The 22,581-nt window shown below is 43.7% G+C and overlaps 1 protein-coding gene across 2 annotated transcripts in view; it reads right to left on the bottom strand.

The window, feature by feature from the left end:
- Positions 1-22,078, bottom strand: part of LOC127425716 (E3 ubiquitin/ISG15 ligase TRIM25-like) — a 30,529-nt gene extending 8,451 nt beyond the window's left edge. Inside the window, exons 1-3 of one of the 2 annotated variants that reach the window (XM_051671977.1) lie at positions 21,311-22,078; positions 12,579-12,680; positions 4,633-5,041 (exon numbers count right to left, since the gene is read on the bottom strand). In XM_051671977.1, the coding sequence (XP_051527937.1) occupies positions 4,943-5,041; positions 12,579-12,680; positions 21,311-21,901 (792 nt within the window). In that variant the 5' untranslated portion in view covers positions 21,902-22,078 and the 3' untranslated portion in view covers positions 4,633-4,942. Of the gene's footprint in view, positions 1-4,632; positions 5,042-12,578; positions 12,681-21,310 lie in introns of those variants that run through there. The other variant, XM_051671975.1, reaches the window with a different exon arrangement.
- Between the last annotated feature and the right edge of the window lie 503 nt (positions 22,079-22,581).

Raw genomic sequence — 22,581 nt, 5'->3', positions numbered from 1 at the left:
GGTTTGTACATCCCAAAACTAACAAAAGAGGTACAGAGGGAGACAGAGAGGCAGGCCCGGTTCTATGGGGGTGCTTGAGGGTGTTAAGCACCCTGAAACGAACCTTAGATCACCCTCAATTGCAGACCAGGGCAAACTACTGCCCGCAGGTCGATTTATCATAAATGTTTTTATTAGATCTTCCATTTGTCTGGCTTTGGGACTTATTGTGCATCCACAAGCTTTTAATATGCTCAGAGTTGCCAGATAATAGATGCAACACCCAATCAGAGATTTATACTTGCACAAATTGGAAATATTTCGCTTATGTCATACTTAATTTATGCAATCTGGCAACCATACATGTGACTGCGTGCTCTCTCTCTCCTCTTCTAAAAAAAAAAAAAAAAACGTAGCACTCAATAGTGCAATATTATGCTCAAAGAAAAGTGTGATGCAGCCACTACGTGTCCATTCATGATGCTGCGTGTGCTGTTTAGTGCCAAGTCTGCAAGCAATCCTTTTCAGTGATGAATTTTAGTAAAATCCCAATAGATCTTTGCATCATTCGCACATGAAGGGGATGTTGGGCCTCATGTATTCAGATAGAAGACAAAGGCAGGCCTAACACAGTCGTAAAACCTGACTGAGGTCCACACACAAAGTCATAAATCTTACTGATAAAAACCGTGCCAAAATCAAACAAAGGGAGTCCAAAACAGACTACAAATCCCATGAAGCCTTGCTCACTAAAGGATTGAACTCTCAACTCCTATTGGATGAGGCACACAACAGAATGCCCCTCAACCATGACGTCATCGGGAGTAGAAATATCTCTGAGATCCTTACGGGAATTGCTTCCAGCAACTTTGCTCACCATGTGTAGACGCAGCTCATCGCTGCTCTCAGAGTGAGGAAACGGCCTCCCGTCATCACCCGAGCCTCGAGGAACCGAGTCGGAATTAAATGACGGATGAACACACATTCTACCTGCGTCCTCATAAGATTCAAGTTAGAGGTTTATGTCTGGGCAGAGATAGAATATTATAGTGTGTTATTCTTGTGTATCAAGGTTATTGCTTGTACAGTTTACGGACCGCCGAGTCCGCTCATTGCTGCTAATAATACTCGAGGTATTACTGTAATGTACTGTTATCACGAATGAGATCTGCTGTGTTGTAGTCCAACCACATTGGACTGTTGGGTATTTCCATCATTGCGGGTGAGACCGGCACACTGAGTTTATACATTAAAGAACCAAAGACCGTGGGATGGTTTACAAGCTGTCCACCGTGTCTCTGACTGAAACTAACAGATGCTTTCTCTCCCACGATCGCGAAACCGGTTTTGGTGCCGCCACTTTATTCTCTCTCTCTCTCGTACTAACCACACACACGCGACCCCTCACAAACATTCTCGCACACACTTTAGGCTAGTAGATAACTTTGTGAATAAGCTCAGCTTTGTCCCCAAGTTATTGTACAAGCAGAGACACGAGGTAAATGGGCAGACGCCATTAACCGGCTTCTCTCCGCCCACATTCGCGGCCATATTCTCTGGCCAGAAATCTCACGTGACATACTATCCACGAGAGTCACGTCCGCCATTTTGTGCGTGTCACACCTTACACACACACACACACCAACCTATCTTCCTCTCATGTGTTATAGGATTATTTTGGTCACCATATCTAATCATGTCACTGTTTAGTTTGTAGTTGTAAGTCAGAAGTTTATTGACTGCATTGTATTGATTATTAATTGATATTAGTGCAGAAATAGACTTTGTTATATTTAAAAGAGAAGTGTTTTGGTTTGTTTTGCATACACCTGTGTCAAATGCTGGCAGGAGATGTCAGTGCTCGGATTCAAGCCTTCATTGTTTCCTTTTGAATGTCGATTTTCTTAAGAGAACAATCTAATATTGAGACTGTTATACTATCTGGTTATTAGTCCCTGATTCCAGGTTGGTGCCCTAGCGATATTAATCCTTATTAATATTCTATTGATTTTGATAATTGATAATTATCTTTGATGATTGTTGAATTTGAAGGATCAATAAGCTAGTGTTAATTCTAATCAATGTTCCATTTGATTTTAATAATTAATGATTGTCTTTGATAATAATGATATTCTATTGAATTTGATGGTTATCTTTGATTGTTGATGTGAATGATTAAAAGAGCTAACATTGATTCAAATCAATGTTCTATTGATTTTAATAATTGATAATTATCTTTGATAATTATTAATTATTGCTAATAACCAAACCCGCTCCTAAACGTAGTGCACTACATTTACTGGAGCCCCGTATGAGGTTTTAATGAGTTAGATTCTATTATTTAATTTAAATATTAATTAATAACTAAAGAAATAATTATTAATCATTTCTGATAGTAACACTGATCTAAACAACCAGTAGAACCTACAGGGACATGCAAGCAAAACCAAGTGAGGGAGGAATATATTTGTTCTTTGTGTTATTTGTAAAATGCTGAAGTCCCTCACACCTGTATACAAATGTTACTCTGCCAGTAATCATTTATCAGTGTCATGCAGCCTGTTTTATTACAGTTGTATGCTGAATGGAATGCCAAACAAACCATTGACGAGCCCCACATTATGAGCGTGTAAACATGTTGATAATGTTTTGAGAATAAAACAACTTTGTCCACTTTGCGGCAAACATTAAACTAGCTTTTAGAATCTATAATTTCAGAATATATTATTTTACTATTAAACCAGACTCCTAATGTAGAGTGTTAAATTGAACCAGGCCTGCAGAGAGGCTACGTTCACACAATCAGTGTTTGAGACTGACAACCGCCTTTGCTTAGAGGTGTGAGTCTTGAAATGTCCTGTTCATACAACGTACGACATCTTACAGTAGCGGCTTGAATACTCTCTGTATGAACGAACAACCAAAGTCACAACGGTATTCTAACAGCTGTATCCACAGTGACTGAAGTAAATATTAAAGATGGCCATGTCCATAACACTGGTATGTCTTTTCACAATTGACTCACAATTATTAAATAAACAATTCCAAATGAGGCGTAAATGAATCCATCTGATCATAATTAACTGACAGCAGCTTTGAATGCATTTTAACCGCATGCAGAGTGCAGTACCGTTCATGAAGCACAGGTTTGCCGAGAATGCAGTTGTGTGTCCTAAAAATTTGTGGGTGTCAGTTCGGTTATAGAATGCGGTTGTCCTACTCGTAAATAACCATCCTGTGTGTGAATGCAGCCGTATTAAGCACTCAAACTGGTCTGAGAACCGTATTCTGCTGCTGTGTGAACATGGCCAGAGAGAGAGAGAGAGAGAGAGAAAGAGAATCTGTCAATCTAGGCTCAAACATAACGAAAGCGATATAGTTTTAAGTTGGTTTAAAATCCTGACATATGACATGACAGGTTCCTGGTTTAGTACAAGGCGCCAAGTGTAAAATGTATAATTTCGTGGACTCCATGATTTACGTGACATGAAATGCAATTAAACTTACATGGGTTTTGTGCACAGAAAGACAAAAGCCAGTTGCATTTTGCATGCAAAAATGTAAAAAGTCAGCATTTCATTCACAAAATTCTAAACCAAAAACTTATTTCGTGCATGTTCCCTTCATTTCGTGGACATAAGGTGAAATGAATGTACTTTTCATTTCACAGATAACAGAAAACAACTTTAGTGGACAAAATGAACTTAGCATGTCACAAAATGCACATGCTGAGAATGAGATATTGATTTTGTCCACGAAAGGGATTGTCTGGGTCATGAAATGCATGTCGTCCACAAAATTATTTTTGTAAATTCAATTTTGAATGAGCATTTTGTCGAGGAAATGCATTTTGTGACATGCTGGGTGCATTTTGTCCACAAAAGGTGTTTTCTGTTATCCACTATATGAAAAGTACATTTGTCTACAAAATGCAAGGGACTTATCTCAATTTTGTGTGCAAAATTAGAAGAGCGCTGCACCCATAGAGTAAGGAAGATGCATTTCACAGTCCAGATGCACTCCAAACAGCTCACAATTGTACAGATAGCAAAATATGGACAAATTATACAAACATAAGTAACACACAGAAACAATGTTGTTGTGAAATAAAGTGCATCTGGCATTTCGTGGGAGCAAAACTTACTTGTTAACATATATGGAAACACCCCGGTGTTATTTCCTTTTTGTCTGTAATGTATCCTTTATTCAAGTTCGAATAATATGGAAGCAAGTGATCTACATAAGCACAAACTCTGAAACTAGCATTTCTATGTCCAGTCAAAGCCACCTTATGAGTTGCGTGAAGTGAAGCAAACTTGCAGAGAGATATTTTCTTTAAAATACCGACTTTATGTTCTGAAAAAAGGTATCCAACCCACCCGCGTTATAAGAATCATTGTCTGCTCTGATAACAGCATATGCCTGCCTTAAAGATATCATATTATGTGAGTTTATGAACTCCTTTTTATCTGTTTTTATTTTGTTATATCTATTTTTTGCCATTAATTATACACTGATTATTTAATACAATGTAATATCTTTGTGTCATATGTTTACAATAAAAAAGCAGCTATACTATGTCTTCCAGCTGTCTTCGATGAAGATACTTTTCTCCACTAAGCATGTGAGTGATAAAGACTGAATTTGTGATCCACATAGAATTTTGGAATGTTTTTATTATTTACTTGGGTTTATGCATTAACATTTTGCACAGCCACAAAAAAAATGAAATAAAATAAAAACCTATCACACTTTATTTCATTTTTTTTTTCACATTGTGAAGGGCTCACATATATCGTCCACACATGCTGAAACACTGACTCTTAACCTATTGTGTATTTCTATCAGACAGATGCTATTGGATCCCACAACCTCATTACCTGCAGAGAACAACTGCCACTCAAATACACCAAAATACACAGTGATGGATGGTGAAGACATCATAGAGGATTGTGCAGATATTTTAGTGAAATTTAGCCTTCATTGCATCAATTTTGTGTTTCCATGGGACATTGCTCTTCCTTGAAGAATTGGTTGTCAGTATGGAAGAAAAATGCTCTCTCTATAAAAGATAAAAGAACATTCACGTTTCTGTCCCAGCTTTAATGTGCAGAGCAATGTAGGGGTCGACTATTTCATTTGCATTTGCATTTATTGACTCTTTCACATTATGTATTTGTTGATGTATTTACAGTTGTGCTCAAAAGTTTGCATACCCTTGGAGAATTGGTAATATATGTACCGTTTTTAAAGAAAACATGAGTGAGCAGGCAAAACACATTTCTTTTGGGATGGGATTCATATTCAACTGTAGCTTATAACAGAATAGCACAACCATAAAACAAAACATGGCAACAAAGAAAAAAATGAAATGACCCTTGTTCAAAAGTCTGCATACCCTTAGTTCTTAATACTGCGTATTGCCCCCTTTAGCATCAATGACAGCGTGCAGTCTTTTGTAATAGTTGTCTATGAGGCCCCAAATTCTTGCAGGTGGTATAGCTGCCCATTCGTCTTGGCAAAATGCCTCCAGGTCATGCAAAGTCTTTGGTCGTCTTGCATGAACCGCACGTTTTAGATCTCCCCAGAGTGGCTCGATGATATTAAGGTCAGGAGACTGTGATGGCCACTCCAGGACCTTCACCTTTTTCTGCTGTAACCACTGGAGGGTCAACTTGGCCTTGTGCTTAGGGTCATTGTCGTGCTGAAAAGTCCAAAAGCGTCCCATGCGCAGCTTTCGTGCAGAAGAATGGAAATTGTCTGCCAGTATTTTCTGATAACATGCTGCATTCATCTTGCCATCGATTTTCACAAGATTCCCCATGCCTTTAGAGCTCACCCCCCCACCCCCACCCCCAAAACATCAGTGAGCCACCACCATGCTTCACAGTGGGGATGGTATTCTTTTCACTATAGGCCTTGTTGGCCCCTCTCCAAATATAACGCTTATGGTTGTGACCATAAAGCTCTATTTTGGTCTCGTCACTCCAAATTACAGTGTGCCAGAAGCTGTGAGGCATGTCAAGGTGTTGTCGGGCATATTGTAACTGGGCTTTTTTGTGGCATTGGCGCAGTAAAGGCTTCTTGCTGGCAACTCGACCATACAGCTCAAGTATCGTCATATTGTGCTCCTTGAAACAACCACACCATCTTTTTCCAGAGCAGCCTGTATTTCTCCTGAGGTTACCTGTGGGTTTTTCTTTGTATCCCGAACAATTCTTCTGGCAGTTGTGGCTGAAATCTTGGTCTACCTGACCTTGGCTTGCTATCAAGAGATCACTTCTTAATAAGTGATTGAACAGTACTGACTGGCATTTTCAAGGCTTTGGATATCTTTTTATATCCTTTTCCATCTATATAAAGTTCCATTACCTTGTTACGCAGGTCTTTTGTCAATTCTTTTCTGCTCCCCATGGCTCAGTATCTAGCCTGCTCAGTGCATCCACGTGAGAGCTAACAAACTCATTGACTATTTATACACAGACACTAATTGCAATTTAAAAAGCCACAGGTGTGGGAAATTAACCTTTAATTGCCATTTAAACCTGTGTGTGTCACCTTGTGTGTCTGTAACAAGGCCAAACATTCAAGGGTATGTAAACTTTTGATCAGGGCCATTTGGGTGATTTCTGTTATCATTATGATTTTAAAAGGAGCCAAACAACTATGTGATGATAAATGGCGTGGGTTACTCCTGGGAGCCCGAGACACCTCTGGTCTTTGATAAAAGGCCAATGAAAATTTGCGAGTGGTATTTGCATGCCAATCCCCCCGGACATACGGGTATAAAAGGAGCTGGTATGCCACCACTCATTCAGATTTTCTCTTCGGAGCCGAATGGTCATGCTCATTGAGCTGAATATCACTGTTCATTCACCTCTGCTGGATCTGACGGCGCATTTCAGCGGCTTCTCCCTCCTCTGCACTGGTGCACTGCAGAGAACGCCCCTGGGTGCTTCGGCAGAAAAACTAAAGAGTATATTTCTCTAAAAGAGCGCACACACGGAATGTCTTTTTAAAGACGCGTCTTTCTAAAGATGCCTTTCCGATTGTGTGTTATTCCTGGTTGCGGTCGCTATCTCTCAACTTCGGATGGTCATGATCGCTGTCTTTCGTGTCTGGGCGCGACCCACATGGAAGCAGCGTTTGTGAATGGTTCATGTTCTCACTGCGAGAACATGACCATGGCAACGTTGCGGTCGCAGCTTGCTTTCGCCACCCCAACGGCTCCCCGCCTCAGTCCTTCTACCTATGGGTATGAGGCCAGCACGGCTAGCACTGGGGGCAATTTGGGGACCCCAATGGGATCGTCTCTGCCGGGTATCCCCCCGCGGACCTCCCATTCCCCAGCACGCTCATCTGCCCCAGTCGGGCTTCCGGATGAGTTCGCCGGCTCGGCGCATGGCGAGTCTGGCTTCTTGTTCGGAGCTCATGAAGATGATGAGCTCTCGAGCGCAGCATCAGAGAGCGGGCTTGTCCAGTTGGACGCAGAAGCCTCAGCTGGGCTTCCCCCTTCGGGGACAATCGGCCAGTTACAGGCCGATGCCGAAATGACGGACATGCTTTCCCGGGCGGCCGCGAGAGTCGGGCTAGAGTGGAACCCTCCACTCTCCCCTGAACCCTCGTGGCTTGATGATTGGTTTCTGGGCTCGCTGCGCCGCTCAAAGCAGCCGCGCCCCGCTCCAGTGCCATTCTTCCCGGAAGTGCATGAGGAGCTGACGAAGTCGTGGGAGGCACCTTTTACTGCCCGGCCCCGACTCCGCAGTTTCCCCACTCTCACTACCCCTCGATGGCTGGGCGGCCAAGGGCTATACGGCGATTCCCCCAGTGGATAAGGTGCTTGCGGTGCACTTATGCCCACAGAGCGCCGCCACCTGGCGTGGACGCCCTAAGCTCCCATCCAAGCCCTGTAGGCTCACGTCGTCCCTGACGGCTAAGGCCTACAGTGCTGCTGGAAGAGCCGCCTCTGCCCTGCACGCCATGGCTCTCCTGCAGGTCCACCAAGCCAAGGCGCTGAAAGAACTGCACGAGGGTAGTTCTGCCCCAGATTTGATGCAGGAACTGCGCTCGGCGACCGACCTCGCCCTCCGGGCGATGAAGGTCATGGTGCGGACTCTCGGGCAGACGATGGCCACACTAGTGGTCCAGGAGTGCCACCTTTTGCTCAACCTGGTCAAGATGGGTGAGGCCGACAAGACACATTTCCTTGCTGCCCCCATTTCCCAGGCGGGCCTATTCGGCGACACCGTCGAGGACTTTGCCCAGCAGTTCTCGATGGTGAAGCAGCAGACAGAGGCAATCCGGCACATCCTGCCCCAGCGCGGCTCAAGATACCGCAGCCCACCCCTTCGGCCTGGCCCCGGCGTGGAGCCAACAGCAGGAAGCCGACGCCACCCATCTCAAAGCCGGCGCTGAAGAACACACGGAGGTCCTCGAAGCGCCCCTGAGATGCACAATCCAGGGACAAGGGAACCCACTCATGTGGAGCTGGTAGAAAGACCACTCCATCCCCCGGTGGAGGGCCAGGTGGAAAATCTTTTGTTGCCTTTTTATTTGATTTCGCCACATGCCCAAACGTGCTGTGGCACCTCGCGCTCCTCCTACTCGGCTACGTGATTCAGTTTGCCAGGTGCCCACCCAGGTTCAGCGGTATTCGCTTCACCTTGGTCAAGGGTGAAAACGCTGCCACATTGCACGCGGAGATCGCTACCCTCCTACGGAAGGATGCAATAGCACCTGTCCCTCCAGCCGAGATGAAGGAAGGGTTTTACAGCCCCTACTTCATCGTATCGGAAAAAGGTGGTGGGTTGCGGCCAATCTTAGACCTGCGAGTACCGAACCGGGCTTTACACAGACTCCCGTTCAAGATGCTGACGCAAAGATGCATTCTGGCGAGCGTCCGGCATCAAGATTGGTTCGCGGCGGTAGACCTGAAGGTCGCGTACTTTCACGTCTCGATCCTTCCTCGACACAGGCCCTTCCTGCGGTTTGCGTTCGAGGGTCAGGTGTATCAGTACAAAGTCCTCCCTTTTGGCCTGTCCCTGTCTCCTCGCATCTTCATGAAGGTCGCAGAGGCTGCCCTTGCCCCGTTAAGGGAGGTGGGCATTCGCATTCTCAACTATCTCGATGACTGGCTAATCCTAGCTCACTCTCGAGACATGTTATACGCACACAGGGACCTGGTGCTCTCACACCTCAGCCGACTAGGGCTTCAGGTCAGCTGGGAAAAGAGCAAGCTCATCCCAGTTCAGAGCATCTCTTTTCTCAGTTTGGAGTTGGACTCAGTTTCCTTGACGGTGCGCCTAATGAACGAGCGTGCCCAGTCGGTGCTGGCCTGTTTGAAGGCATTCAAGCAGGGAACAGCGGTTCCACTGAAACGTTTTCAGAGGCTCCTGGGGCATATGGCATCCTCGGCGGTGGCCACCCCGCTTGGGTTGATGCATATGAGGCTGCATCAGCACTGGCTCCAGACTCGAGTCCCGAGACGGGCATGGCGCCACGGGACACACCGCGTGGCCATTACGTCGGTCTGTCACCGTCTTTTCAGCCCTTGGACTGGCCTCTCTTAGAACTGGTCTCCAGGCGCGTCGTGGTCACGACAGATGCCTCCAAGATGGGCTGGGGCACAGGTGCACCTGTTCGCCTCCCAAGAATCCTCCCACTGCCTGCTCTGGTACGCCCTCACCGAGGCTCCCCTCGGCATAGACACGCTGGCACACAGCTGGCCCCCTGGCCTACGCAAATATGCATTTCCCCCAGTGAGCCTGCTTGCACAGACCCTGTGCAAGGTCAGGGAGGACGAGGAGCAGGTCATCCAGGTAGCACCCTACTGGCCCACCCAGACGTGGTTCTCGGACCTCATGCTCCTCGCGACAGCTCCCCCCTGGCGAATTCCCCTGAGGAAGGACCTTCTTTCTCAGGGACGGGGCACCCTCTGGCACCTGCGCCCAGACCTCTGGAATCTCCATGTCTGGTCCCTGGACGGGACCCAGAAGACCTAAGCGGTCTACCACCCGCGGTGGTAGACATGATCACTCAGGCTAGGGCCCCCTCTACAAGGTACCTGTATGCCTTTTAAGTGGCGTCTATTCGCTAAGTGGTGTTCTTCCCGACGCGAAGACCCCCAGAGATGCACAATCGGATCAGTGCTTTCCTTCCTGCAGGAGAGGCTGGAAGGGTGGCTGTCCCCCTCCACCTTGAAGGTGTACTTTGCCGCCATAGCAGCACACCATGATGCAGTTGACGGTAAGTCCTTAGGGAAGCACAACCTGATCATCAGTTTCCTAAGAGGCACCAGGAGGCTGAATCCCTCCAGACCGTGCCTCGTTCCCTCATGGGATCTCTCCGTAGTTCTTCAGGGTCTACAGAGAGCCCTCTTTGAGCCTTTACAGTCAGCCGAGCTTAAGGCACTCTTCTTGAAGACTGCCCTCCTGACTGCGCTCACTTCCATCAAGAGGGTAGGTGACCTGCAAGTGTTCTCTGTCAGCGAAACGTGCCTGGAGTTCGGTCCGGGTTACTCTCACGTGATCCTGAGACCCGACCGGGCTATGTGCCCAAGGTTCCCACCACCCCTTTTAGGGACCAGGTGGTGAGCCTACAAGCACTGCCCCAGGAGGAGGCAGACCCAGCCCTGTCGTTGCTGTGTCCGGTGCACGCTTTACGCATCTATTTGGATCGCACGCAGAGCTTTAGAGTCTCTGAGCAGCTCTTTGTCTGCTTTGGTGCACAGCGGAAAGGAAGCACTGTCTCCAAGCAGAGGATCACCCACTGGCTCGTTGACGCCATAACTATGGAATATCTCGCCCAAAACATGCCGCCCCCGGTAGGGCTAAGAGCCCATTCTACCCGTGGTGTAGGGGCTTCTTGGGCCCTGGCCAGAGGTGCCTCTCTAACAGACATTTGCAGAGCAGCGGGCTGGGCAACACCCAACACCTTTGCAAGGTTCTACAACCTCCGGGTGGAACCGGTTTCGTCCCAGGTAGTGGCACGCAACACAAGCGGATAAGCCCGGGATAGCTGGCCGGGAGTATCACTTGCACATAGTGCCTTCCACCTCCTTTTGAGCTGAAGATGTGCACCGTTAATTCCCAGTAGTGTTCACAAACTTTGTTCCCTGGTTGACTTCCTCCGAGCCCTGTGGCAGTCGAGTGTTCGGAGAGACTCACTGCCGGCCCAGTACACGCACTAACTAAGAGCCCTGTTCTGAGGTAGGTGCTCCGCATGTGGCGGTTCCCTGTAAGGCTAACCCCATGCGATCTATATCCTCCACTAGTTCGTTTCCCTGCTGGCAAACTGCGTCTTCCTTGGGCAGAGCCCCTCTGCCCCAGTCTCCATGTTTGTAGTAATTCCGCTATCTTGAAGGCTCTCCACATGGTTGGAAAGACCATATGATATATTCTTCCACTTAAATATCCCCCCCTCTCTTTTGGCGAGGTGTGGTCTCCGCGGTGTCTTCCCCTTGGGAGGGACAACCCCCGACTAGACCTGGCGGCCCAGTCGGATAATTCCTCTTTTTTAGGGAGTGGAAAAAGAGAAGGGGAAAAGAGGCCATGACTGGGTTAAGCCTGTCTCTATCTTTGGGTAGTCGACTTGTCCCCAAAAAGGGCCGTTCGACACTCATAAATGTGTCGGGGGAGGTTACGTGTCGGCCTGGTGTGCTGGCTATGAGGCACACAGCAAGTCTGCCCACCACACACCGCCAGTTCACGTAACACAGTTCAGCCTTGTGGCGTTTTGAATAGGGACCCCTAGTGTCACTACATCGACTCCAACGTCGAGTGAGTGACAGATAGGGAACGTCGTGGTTACTGGTGTAACCTCCGTTCCCTGATGGAGGGAACGAGACGTTGTGTCCCTCCTGCAACGACGCTGAACTACCCGCTGAAATGGCCGGACCTTATATCGTCTCCTCAGCATAAAACCTGAATGAGTGGTTGCATACCAGCTCCTTTTATACCCGTATGTCCGGGGGAATGGCATGCAAACACCACTCGCCAATTTTCATTGGCCTTTTATCAAAGACCAGAGGTGTCTCGGGCTCCCAAGAGTGACCCCTAGTGTCACTACATCGACACCAACGTCTCGTTCCCTCCATCAGGGAACGGAGGTTACACCAGTAACCATGACGCTATAATGTTTTATAGGAGCAGAGAGGTTAAAAAAAAACTTGCATCAAAAAGGTTCTTTACAGAGAGACAGTGGAAAAACGTCATACTACATTATGACTGTTTTTTTGTACAAAAACCTTTAATAACATTATAAGTGAACCCCAAGCAAAATAATAAAGTAAAAAAAGGCATGACATGATCTCTTTAGGCATAGTTGTATTTCGTCATCACATACTGCATTTCATGTCAGGTAATTAATTTAGTCCATGAAATTAGCCATTTTACACTTGGCCACATAGTTAAGGACCAGAAGATTTAATGGGCTGTCATGATGCTGATCTTTCTGGCCCTGAAATACTCTTAAAATGTGCATAGCGGGGCACTGTGTCTGTAGACATGGAGTAGAATTGTTCCTGCACAGGCCTCCTCACTGACTGATTGGAAGAGAGTCCTGACTTGAGTCCAAAAACATCTCTTCTTCTTTAAACTCACCTTATAAGTCTTACGAGACAAAGCCTCTCTGAGTGCCTGAAGATCTATCTCTCTCTGCTGGATTCTCTGCTGGAATTCATTTTGTGATTCCTTGAAGTATCTCTGATGAACAAAGAAAAAACAGTAAACCAGAGAAATGATACATAAAACTATAAAGCACAAAATCATCATGTAAAGTCTAGTAAAAAATTTTGAAGGCCATTTTGTATGCTCTTTTTGACACAATTACAATAAACAGGATAGCAAAAAATGCAAAAGTAACAAGAAAGTATCATAAAATTAGTACAGTTATGCTAACTCTCGGAAAGATTTAGCATGTGAATGTGGGTATGAAATACTGATAGGATATTAGTCTTGGCAGACTAGCTCTGCTGCTGCTGCTATTGCTAGAAAAACACATGCAGTTAGCATGTGGACATGCTGCTACTGCTGCACAATTATGGGATTACATTGGTGCCAGTTGTTTTGAACGTAACTTTTCACAGCCTCAGGGAACTGGACAGACTATAAAGTTCCATTACCTTGTTACGCAGGTCTTTTAATTTCAAGCCCATATGTTTGACTTTCTTTCTTAATGGAACACAAAATGAAATAATATGCAGAATGTTTGAGACTGACAGCCTCAGTCACCATTCACTTTCATTGTATTAAAATATTTTACTGAAACTGAATTCTAACATTCTGCCTTTTGTGTTCCTTGGAAGAAAGAAAGTCGTATAAGTAAATAATGACAGTACTCTCATTTCATCTTTACATGCTCAATCCATACAGATATAATAATCTGGTTAAAATTATGTCCTGACAACTAATGAACAAGTAAACGCAATATAAACAAGAACGTAATGATAAGAATAACCATTTTATACTATATGCCTGCTGTACTTGCCACTTGGTTTTCTAAGTTGGGCCTAATACTTGTTTCTCTGTTTATGCATATTAAGCGAGTTGCGTGATGCTGCTAGACATGTTTACATTTACATTTACATTTATTCATTTGGCAGATGCTTTTATCCAAAGCGACTTACAAGAGAGGAAAACATAAGCGAATCATCTTAGGAGACAGTGGTATGAAAAGTGCTGTATTACAAAGTATCACTAGCATCATAATAGTATTCAAAATAGAATAAAGTGCAACAGAATTTATTTATTTATTTATTTTAATGACTGGTTAAGTGCTCATGGAAAAGATGTGTTTTTTGTGAAACATGTTGTTTCCCTTTTACACAATGCTCTAGCTCTGTGTTTCTCAATCCTTTCCTGGAGGACAGCTAACACTACACATTTTTGGTTATATCCTTTACCTAACACACTGATTCTACTGATTAGCTAATTAGTAGAGTGCTCCATGAATTGAATTGGGTGTGTCAAGTAAGGGAGACATCAAATATGTGTAGTGTTAGTTGTCTAGCTAATTAGTCTGGTTCACCATTTAGGACTGGTAAATAAATTGTGTTGTGTGGTATGTTGTTGAATTTTATTGCACACCTGTAGCACACTGGCATGTCATTATTACCACTGACCCAAAATTATATTGAATTATTGCTTTATGTGTAGAATGAAGCCATAAGAGCTTCCATGTAACCTGTAATTGGATTGGTAATCCAAGTCAAGTGGATAATATAAATGCAATATAAATGGTTATTTTGCATTCTTATTAACATGTACAATTCATTCACTTTTTAACTAAAGTGATATACACAATATGCACAATATATAGAACCAAACACATTTTGGTTTAAGGATTAAATGAGGAGGCGTGGCAGGAGGAAACAAGCAGGCAGGGTTAGGAGAGCGCATGTCAGACAGAAAACAAAACAGCCATGCGCTCAAACACAAGATAGACACAAACACATTAACAGACAACAGAAAGGAGAGGGCTGTCAGACAGAGGTCATGACAGTAGCCCCTCCCCCCCAACGGACACCTCTTGGCATCCAAACCAGACAGACCAGGCCGAGGGACAGATGACAGACCAGGGAGGGTTGGTGGGGGAGACCAGGGGGATGGTCTGGGGCAGTCTGTAGGAGGACTGGAAGGCCATGGCAGGGCCGGAGAAGGACCTGGAGGCCTGGATGGATCAGGAGGCCAGGGCCAACCCGGAGGGGAACCCGGAGACCAAGGCAAAGTCCAAGCCGCTGAGCAGCTGCTGAGGTCAGTGGAGGCCGCAGAAACCGGACAGACTGGTCTGTATTTGTAGGGGACAGCACTGGGTCAGACAGTTTGATGACAACTGGGGATGGGACTGAGTGAGTGGCACCCGCTGGGGACTAAACAGACTGAGCAACAGACTGGTAGCTGCTGTCTGACGGGTGCTGGTTACTAGGCTGAGAAACAGACTGGTGACTGGTGTGTGATGGGTGCTGGTTACTAGGCTGAGCAACAGACTGGTGGCTGGTGTCTGATGGGTGCTGGACACTGGACTGAGCAAAGGGCTGGTCAACGGCCGCTAGGGACTGCACAAGATAGTTGATGGTCACAGGGGACTGAACAGGTTTGTTGAAGGTCACCAGGGGCTGGACAGGATCATCGACGGTCACACGGGACTGGACAAATTTCTCGACAGCCACGGGGAACTGGAAAGGCTCATCAACAGCCTCAGGGAACTGGACGGACTCAATGACTACAGGGAACTGGATAGGCTCGTCGACGGCCACAGGGAACATGACAGGCTCATCAGTGGCCTCAGGGAACATGAAAGGCTCGTCAATGGCCACAGGGAACAGGACAGATTCGTCAGCAGCCTCAGGGAACTGGACAGACTCGATGACCATGGGGAACCAGACAGGCTCGTCGATGACCGCCGTAGTCAGGAGCACTGGCAGCGACTGGGAAACTGCCTCCATGGCCGAGTGCTAGCAGTGACTGGGGAACAGCCTCCATGGCCGGGAACGCTGGCAGCGACTGGGGATTGGGTGCCTTACTCAGCTTCCTTCTCCTCCTCCTCCAGACAGTCAGAAGCACTACAGCGGGAACAGCCGTGCCTCCTGGCGGTCGACAGCGGAGATGGCTGCCACCTCCTGGTGGTCAGCAGAGGGAACGCCCACAGCTTCTTTGTGGTCGGCAGCGGGGATGGCCACCATCTCCTGGCTGTCGATATTGGGAATGGCCGCCGCCTCCTGGTGGGCAGCCACGGACTCAGGGGTGGCGTTCTGTCTCTTCCTCCTCCTATGAATGATGGGAAGACGGGCTGCAACATCCACCATCGGTGAGGGGGCATCGCTGTCCTCGGGCTGCGATGAAGAGGTAAGCCCTCTGAGACAGAGGCTGAGACAAAATAATCCCATTTTAAAGCCAATTTTATGGTCTTGGAAAGACTCCTCTTTTCACCCCCAAAAGGAATACAAGACTTGATGTACTCAACCAGGCCTGCCACAAAGAGATCAATGAGGCATTCCTGGTTGAAGCCCAAACCCGAGGCCAATGCTAAAAATTCCAGTGGATACTCCCTCACTGGCTGGTCCCCCTGACGGAGACCAAAGAGCTTTTTGGCTTTAGCAGCTCTTTGGTGATCCGGAAACTCAGAATAAAAAAAATAAAAAAATTCCTGCTGGGTCCATTTGTGGTCGAATCGTTCTGTCATGGTACAAAAGCAGTAAGGAGGACCCAAGCGCAGGAATGAGTGAAAATAAAACACTTTTATTAAACAACAGAAACAAACAGGCAACACAAAACTCTCACAAGGGAGAGGAAACAAACAAAATATAAACCAGAATAATATACAATAACTAGGCCCTACCGGAAACAGGAACAGGACTGGAACTGGAACAGACGAACATACTGACATACTCACAAATCTCACATAATGATTCGACAAACACAAGAGGAAAAAGGGCACAATAAATAGAAACAAACACATGATGAACAGGCACAGACAATAAACATGACAAAGACTTAACAAGGAGACGTGGCAGGAGGAAACAAGGAGGCAGGGTTAAGAGTGTGCATGGCAGACAGAAAACAATACAGAGCACTCAAACATAAGACACATTAACAGACAGCAGAAAGGAGAGGGCTGTCAGACTGAGGTCGTGACAGAAAATAGACACATACACATTGAAACCTCCTGTTACTAAGGTTATGATTTATTATTCCAGAGCTTAATTAGAAAGTGTCTTACTACTGGAATGACAAAAATCATACACATATACACTCACTGAGCACTTTATTAGGAACATTATGGTCAGATTCCACTATTCTAGTCTAGTCTAGTATTCTAGTTGTCTATTTCTAACATTGAATCAACAAGCTCTTGTTGCTTTCATTTCCTAATTTTGACCCAGTGTGCATTAATATAAACAATCCTGCCAGTATAAAGGCCTTAACTATTTGCCATAAAAGAGACAGCGATATTAAAGGCGGGTGCACACTGTACAATTTTGGCCACGATTCTGCCATCTGAGACAAATTTCGGGAAGGATTTCTCTTGTCGCAGGGCAAACCCGGCAATTTTACAACATTCAGTGTGACATATTCACATACAGCCGATTAATAGCATTTGCGATGATCTTCAGCCTCTGACGAAGTACTGGTAGTGTCTGAAATTTAGCATCGTAGCCGTAAAGTGTGACTGCTATTACGACGGCCAGATGAGATATTCTGCTCCTCTCTCACACCCCAGTTCATTTGAAAAGAAACCTGCTCCGCTTCTGCACCACCATAGCAACATCTGTGCCCAGTTATCACTCTACTCAAGCTCTTTCAGTATTTTTTCTTCTTTTCATTTTATATAAAAAGTTGTAATAAATAAATAAGCAGAAAATACTTGGAGAAATGTATAACACGTCAGCAATATGAAAGCACTATACTCTGAATTAAATAAATACAGAGCTTAGGCTACAAAATGAAAATAAATAAATGACTGCATTTTCTCGTTTCATTTTCTTTACATTTATCATGAATTTTCTTTACAACGTTATTTTAATTACTATTTTACTTTTAATAAATTTACTTTAAACATCTGTAAAGTTCTTTAGTTAAGATTCACACCACTCCAATTTTATAAAAAAATAAATAAAGAAATAAAATAAAATACAAAGACTGAACAATTTATACTGGTAAGTATTTATGGGACGTTTTAATCAGAATCATCAAATACAGCTGGATACAATTATAGAAATCTGTGTCATGTTTGTGTATTATCCATATGGTATTTGCATGCGTGATATATTATCAGCCTTTATTAATTTTACACATTTTGCATGGCCTATAGGTTACTAAACTAAAAGAGGAGAAAGACGTACTATAACCCACCTTTTTTGTTTTCTCCTATGTGAACGAAGTTTGGAATTTTTCGGGCCACAAGTCTTTTTATTTGCACAATGAATATTCGCTTGTGGTAGCTCATTATTACCGTGCTACCTCCCGCACTCATGTTTATTCTCAACATCTGTAATTTTTTATATTTGTGATCAAGCTGTCTATTATAGGCCTATTTGACAAAATCCATCTTTCTTGTAAATGTTAGCCTATGCTCGTGATGGAGTGGTATTGGAGCAACGGAAATGCTGATGTCCTGACTTTCAGAGAGAGAGAGAGAGAGAAAAAAAAATGCTCCTCCGTGGTGGGTAAATTTCGCCGTTTAGCTTCTATTCTGTAACACTCCCGTAACGTGAGTCAAGTTCACTGATCGGGACGATTGGGACCACAGTCGGCTACGATGTGTATCGTGCAGTCTGACATAATGTCACACAGTGTGCTATGGCAATATCAGTGCGTTCATATCGTACAGTCTGACAAGCAACAATCTTAAAGGACTTTTATAAATCCTTAAGTCTTTGTTAGTTTATAAAAATAAATCAATATTTTTAGAGATGAAATCACAAAACTCCTCCTTAGCCAATAACCCAGTCTATATGGCTTTATGGGAAGGAAGAGGTCCATAATATGTCGTGCATGATCCGAAATTACTATAGCCGAATATTCTGTAGATTTAACTAGAGGTAACAGGGTCTTGTCAACAAAAAAGCAAACAATGTGTAAGTAAATATGATGAACGCTCAAGAAAAATGAAAACACTTTTGAGGTCGGATGAAAAAAGTGGAAAAAAGTGTCCACAAAGACTATTTGGTCTATAAGGGAAGAGAAAGTCCTAGATATTGGAGTAATGGCTGACAACTTTGATTGAGAGCGATCCAGGTTTGGGTTAATTGTACAATTGAGATAGGTGTAAGGCGGTGAGTGTCTAAATTTGATAAATGGGAGAAAAGCGTAGTCATAAAACCTTGGCTATCACAGTTGGGTGCATAAACATTAACTAATACAACTGGAGCACCTCTGGCTTTGTTATTAAATTTCAGATGAAAAACTTGTCCAACCCATGGTTTACGAAGTAAAGTTTTTCAGATGTGAGAACACTTTAGAGTCTTTGATCTGGTGAAAATTCCAAGTAACAAATTTAATAGAATGCCCAGAAAGGCCCCCTGTATTCACAATAGGACAAGTCATTTATGATATAACAAGGGGAAAATTCAATTTGAAAATGTAGAATAAATGTTGAACAAAGAAAAATGAAATATCACACAGTTGCTGACAAAAAGGAAAAGAAAGAGAGATAAAGAATAATAAAAAAAAAAATAATAAAAACCCTGATGCTCGTCTTTTCGAACAACTCAAGTAGCCAGAACCTGTATTTCATGATCATGTAATTTTGTCAACACCTAAAACTTAAAGGTGCATTCAGTAATTTTTTAACTTAATAAAGTTTAATTCCTAAAGACATAAATTGTATTTTTGCAATATATGTATGAAATCATGACCACTCACATTAAGATGAAGACTCCAGTCATATCAGTAACCTTATAAAAGCTGTTTTATTCTACATGGAGAGGGTCTGCACATGGGGGCTGCCATGTTAGAATCACATGACCAGCCGAATACTACTCGCTTAATCTCAGTAACCGTCCTGTTATTTGACACTTTCACTCATAGATTAAAGTAATCATGGCTGACTGTGAATACAAAATTTCTTCAATGGCATCTGAAACTGAAAACTATTGATTTTAAATGATGCTGCATCCAAGCTGCTAGGTGTCAGTGTAAGTCCAAGATGACACAAAAACAAAAATACCACCCCTTGAGTCTCTGAGCAGCTTGGAAAAACTGTTTAGTCATGAACTCCCTTGTATTCTTCCCTTCGATGCTTTTGGGTATGCCCACCAACCAAATATTCTGACACTTTGAGCGAGATACCAGGTCTTCCACATAAGCTTTAAGTGCCTTATTTTCATCCGGCACTTGTGGCAGCTTTGTCTGCAGAGCATTCACATCGTTCTCTAGCTGCGTTATTCTATCGCTGGTCAGAGAGACTTGTTTCCAACTCGCTGAAGGTGAACGCTTGAGCTGCTAAAGTTACACCAATCAAGTAAATAGAAGATCAAATTTGGTCTGGTGAACTGTTTAAGAGAGCAGCAGTCATGTTCTTTCTGAATTTCTTTAATTAAATTACCGATTGTCAGCAGCACAGATCTGGAATTGGCATCTGCCATCTCAACACCTTCTTGGCTGGCCTGATGAGCTTGATTATGCTGGCCTGAGGGTGTTGAGCTTGATTATGCAGCTTACCGACTGCTCTCGAAGATTAACTCATTTGGTTTGAAGACTTAGTGAATAAATAAGGAAAAGGGATGAAAGGGATTCGATGTGGCGCTAAAATATATTAAATTTTATGCGTGGAGCGCATGGTGTCAGCGCTCCACGTTATTTTATGTACTCTTTTCAGAATACATATATATTATATATATATATGTATGTATGTATGTATTCTGAAAAGAGTACATAAAATAACGTGGAGCGCTGACACCATGCGTCTTAACAGCAGATTACCAAACCAGTCAATGGTTCCCTAACTTAAGGAGTAGTTCACCCAAAAATGAAAATTCTCTCATTATTCACTTACCAGATGTGTATGACTGTGTTTCTTCAGCAGAACACAAATGAAGATTTTTAGAAGAAGATAGAGCTCTGTTAGGTTCTTATAATGGAATTACATGTGTGCCAGCACTTTGACAGTCCAAAAGTCATTGATACAGCATAAAAGTAATCCATGTGACTCCAGTCGAACAATGAATGTCTTCTGAAGCAAATCGTTAGGTTTATGTAAGAAACAAGTCGATAATTAAAAAGTTTTTAATTTTAATTATCTATTTATTTTTTACAAAGATTTATCGATTGATTTAGAAGACATTCACTGATTGATGGAGTCATGTGGATTACTTTTATACTGACTAAATATGACATGCACCCGTGTACTTCCATTATAAGGACCTGACAGAGCTCTGTCTTCTAAAAATCTTCATTTGTGTTCTGCTGAAGAAAGACAGCCATACACATCTGGGATGGCATCAGGTTAAGTAAATAATCTGATAATTTTCATTTTTGGGTGAACTGTTCCTTTAAATGGATCAGCACACCCACACCCATCTTTGCCCTTCAATGCAAGATGTTATAAAAGAAATCACTCTGTTTCATTAGGCACTATATACATTAGTAAAAATGCCCAAAGGCAAACAAAATTTTATGTGGATGTTTTTTGTTTGTTTATTTTTTTGCTTGTGTTGCTGTAAATACAGACTATGAAAAAATGCTTAACAATAATAAATAGTGCTTTAATGTGTTTTGCTTATGGTTATTTTACTTTCTTCAAGTGATATAGTATGTAAATGTACAATTTAATTCACACATACATAATGAAATGTAATGGCAATAAAACAAAAATGTGTAATGTCAGTTCATACCTCTTTCTCTGTCCTCTCTGCTGCAGCTGATACAGTGTCATGGTTTTTATGTTCGTCCATGGAACACAGCAGACATATGCAGTGCTGGTCAGTCCGACAGAAAACCTCCAGAATCTTCTCATGTTGAGGACAGATCATCTCCTGCAGTCGTCCAGTGGCATCAGTCACTTTGTGTGGCTTTCTTGAGTGAAACTCCTCATGACGCTCAAAATGAGTTTGACAGTAAGATTCCAGACACACCAGACAGGACTTGATGGCTTTGTGTTTTCTTCCAATACAGACGTCACACTCCACATCTCCATCTCCAGCGTAACAGTGAGCAGGAACGGCAGCTTGAAGTTTAGTCTTCTTCAGTTTCTCCACCACTTCAGCCAGCATGGTGTTTTTATTTAAAGCAGGTCTTGGGGTGAAGGTCTGTCTGCACTGAGGGCAGCTGTAGACTCCCTTCTGATCATCCTGATCCCAGCAGTCTGTAATACAGTTCATACAGTAACTGTGTCCACAGGGAATGGCCACTGGATCCTTCAGTAGATCCAGACATATGGCACAGATGAACTTGTCCTTGTCCACTGAAAAACTGGCTTCAGCCATTTTACTACATCAACACACCGTCTGAGAGACATACAACAGCATAAGAACAGCTTTCGTTTTCCCTTAAATAAGTTGAAACAGTTTCCTGTTTCTGTGTTCCTGTGTTTGAGAGATGTGAGCAACACTTGTCTGTGCAAGTCTGTAAATACTTATATAATAATAATAATCATAATAATAAAGTCCACTAGATGTCAGCTTCATACAGAACCTCAGAGTTAGTGAAAATACAATGGAAGTCTTTTTTGTTGAAGTACCTGATGCAGGCATAAATACTCCTCCCCCTTCACAGCTGGCACAACAGCTTTAATTAATGTTTCACTTTTACGGTTCAAATTACCCAGACTTGGTAAATATTTCAAAAGTGCAACTTGATTTATTAGGATTTATTATGAATATAGTAATTAATCCAGTTTCAACAACACAACAGCAAGCGCTCAGACGTAATGCAGCTGCACAAAGACAGCGCTTTGAAGTGATGCCTGAGTGAGCAAGGACATTTAATTTTACAAATACATCTTGCTTCAGTTCCTTCATCCTCATTTCCTTTCCTAGAATCCTTCCCTCGTTTCCTAAGAGGGTGGAGCTAGGATGCAAGGAAAGGAAGCAAGGAAAGTAAATGAGGATGCACAATTTCAGAAATGAGAAGCATCCCATGAGGGAATGTGTCCAATGATAGGATG

The sequence above is a fragment of the Myxocyprinus asiaticus genome, chromosome 34, assembly GCF_019703515.2.
Source record: "Myxocyprinus asiaticus isolate MX2 ecotype Aquarium Trade chromosome 34, UBuf_Myxa_2, whole genome shotgun sequence".
In the NCBI taxonomy this organism is placed as follows: Eukaryota; Metazoa; Chordata; class Actinopteri; order Cypriniformes; family Catostomidae; genus Myxocyprinus; species Myxocyprinus asiaticus.
This window is presented reverse-complemented; position numbering and strand designations above follow the sequence as displayed.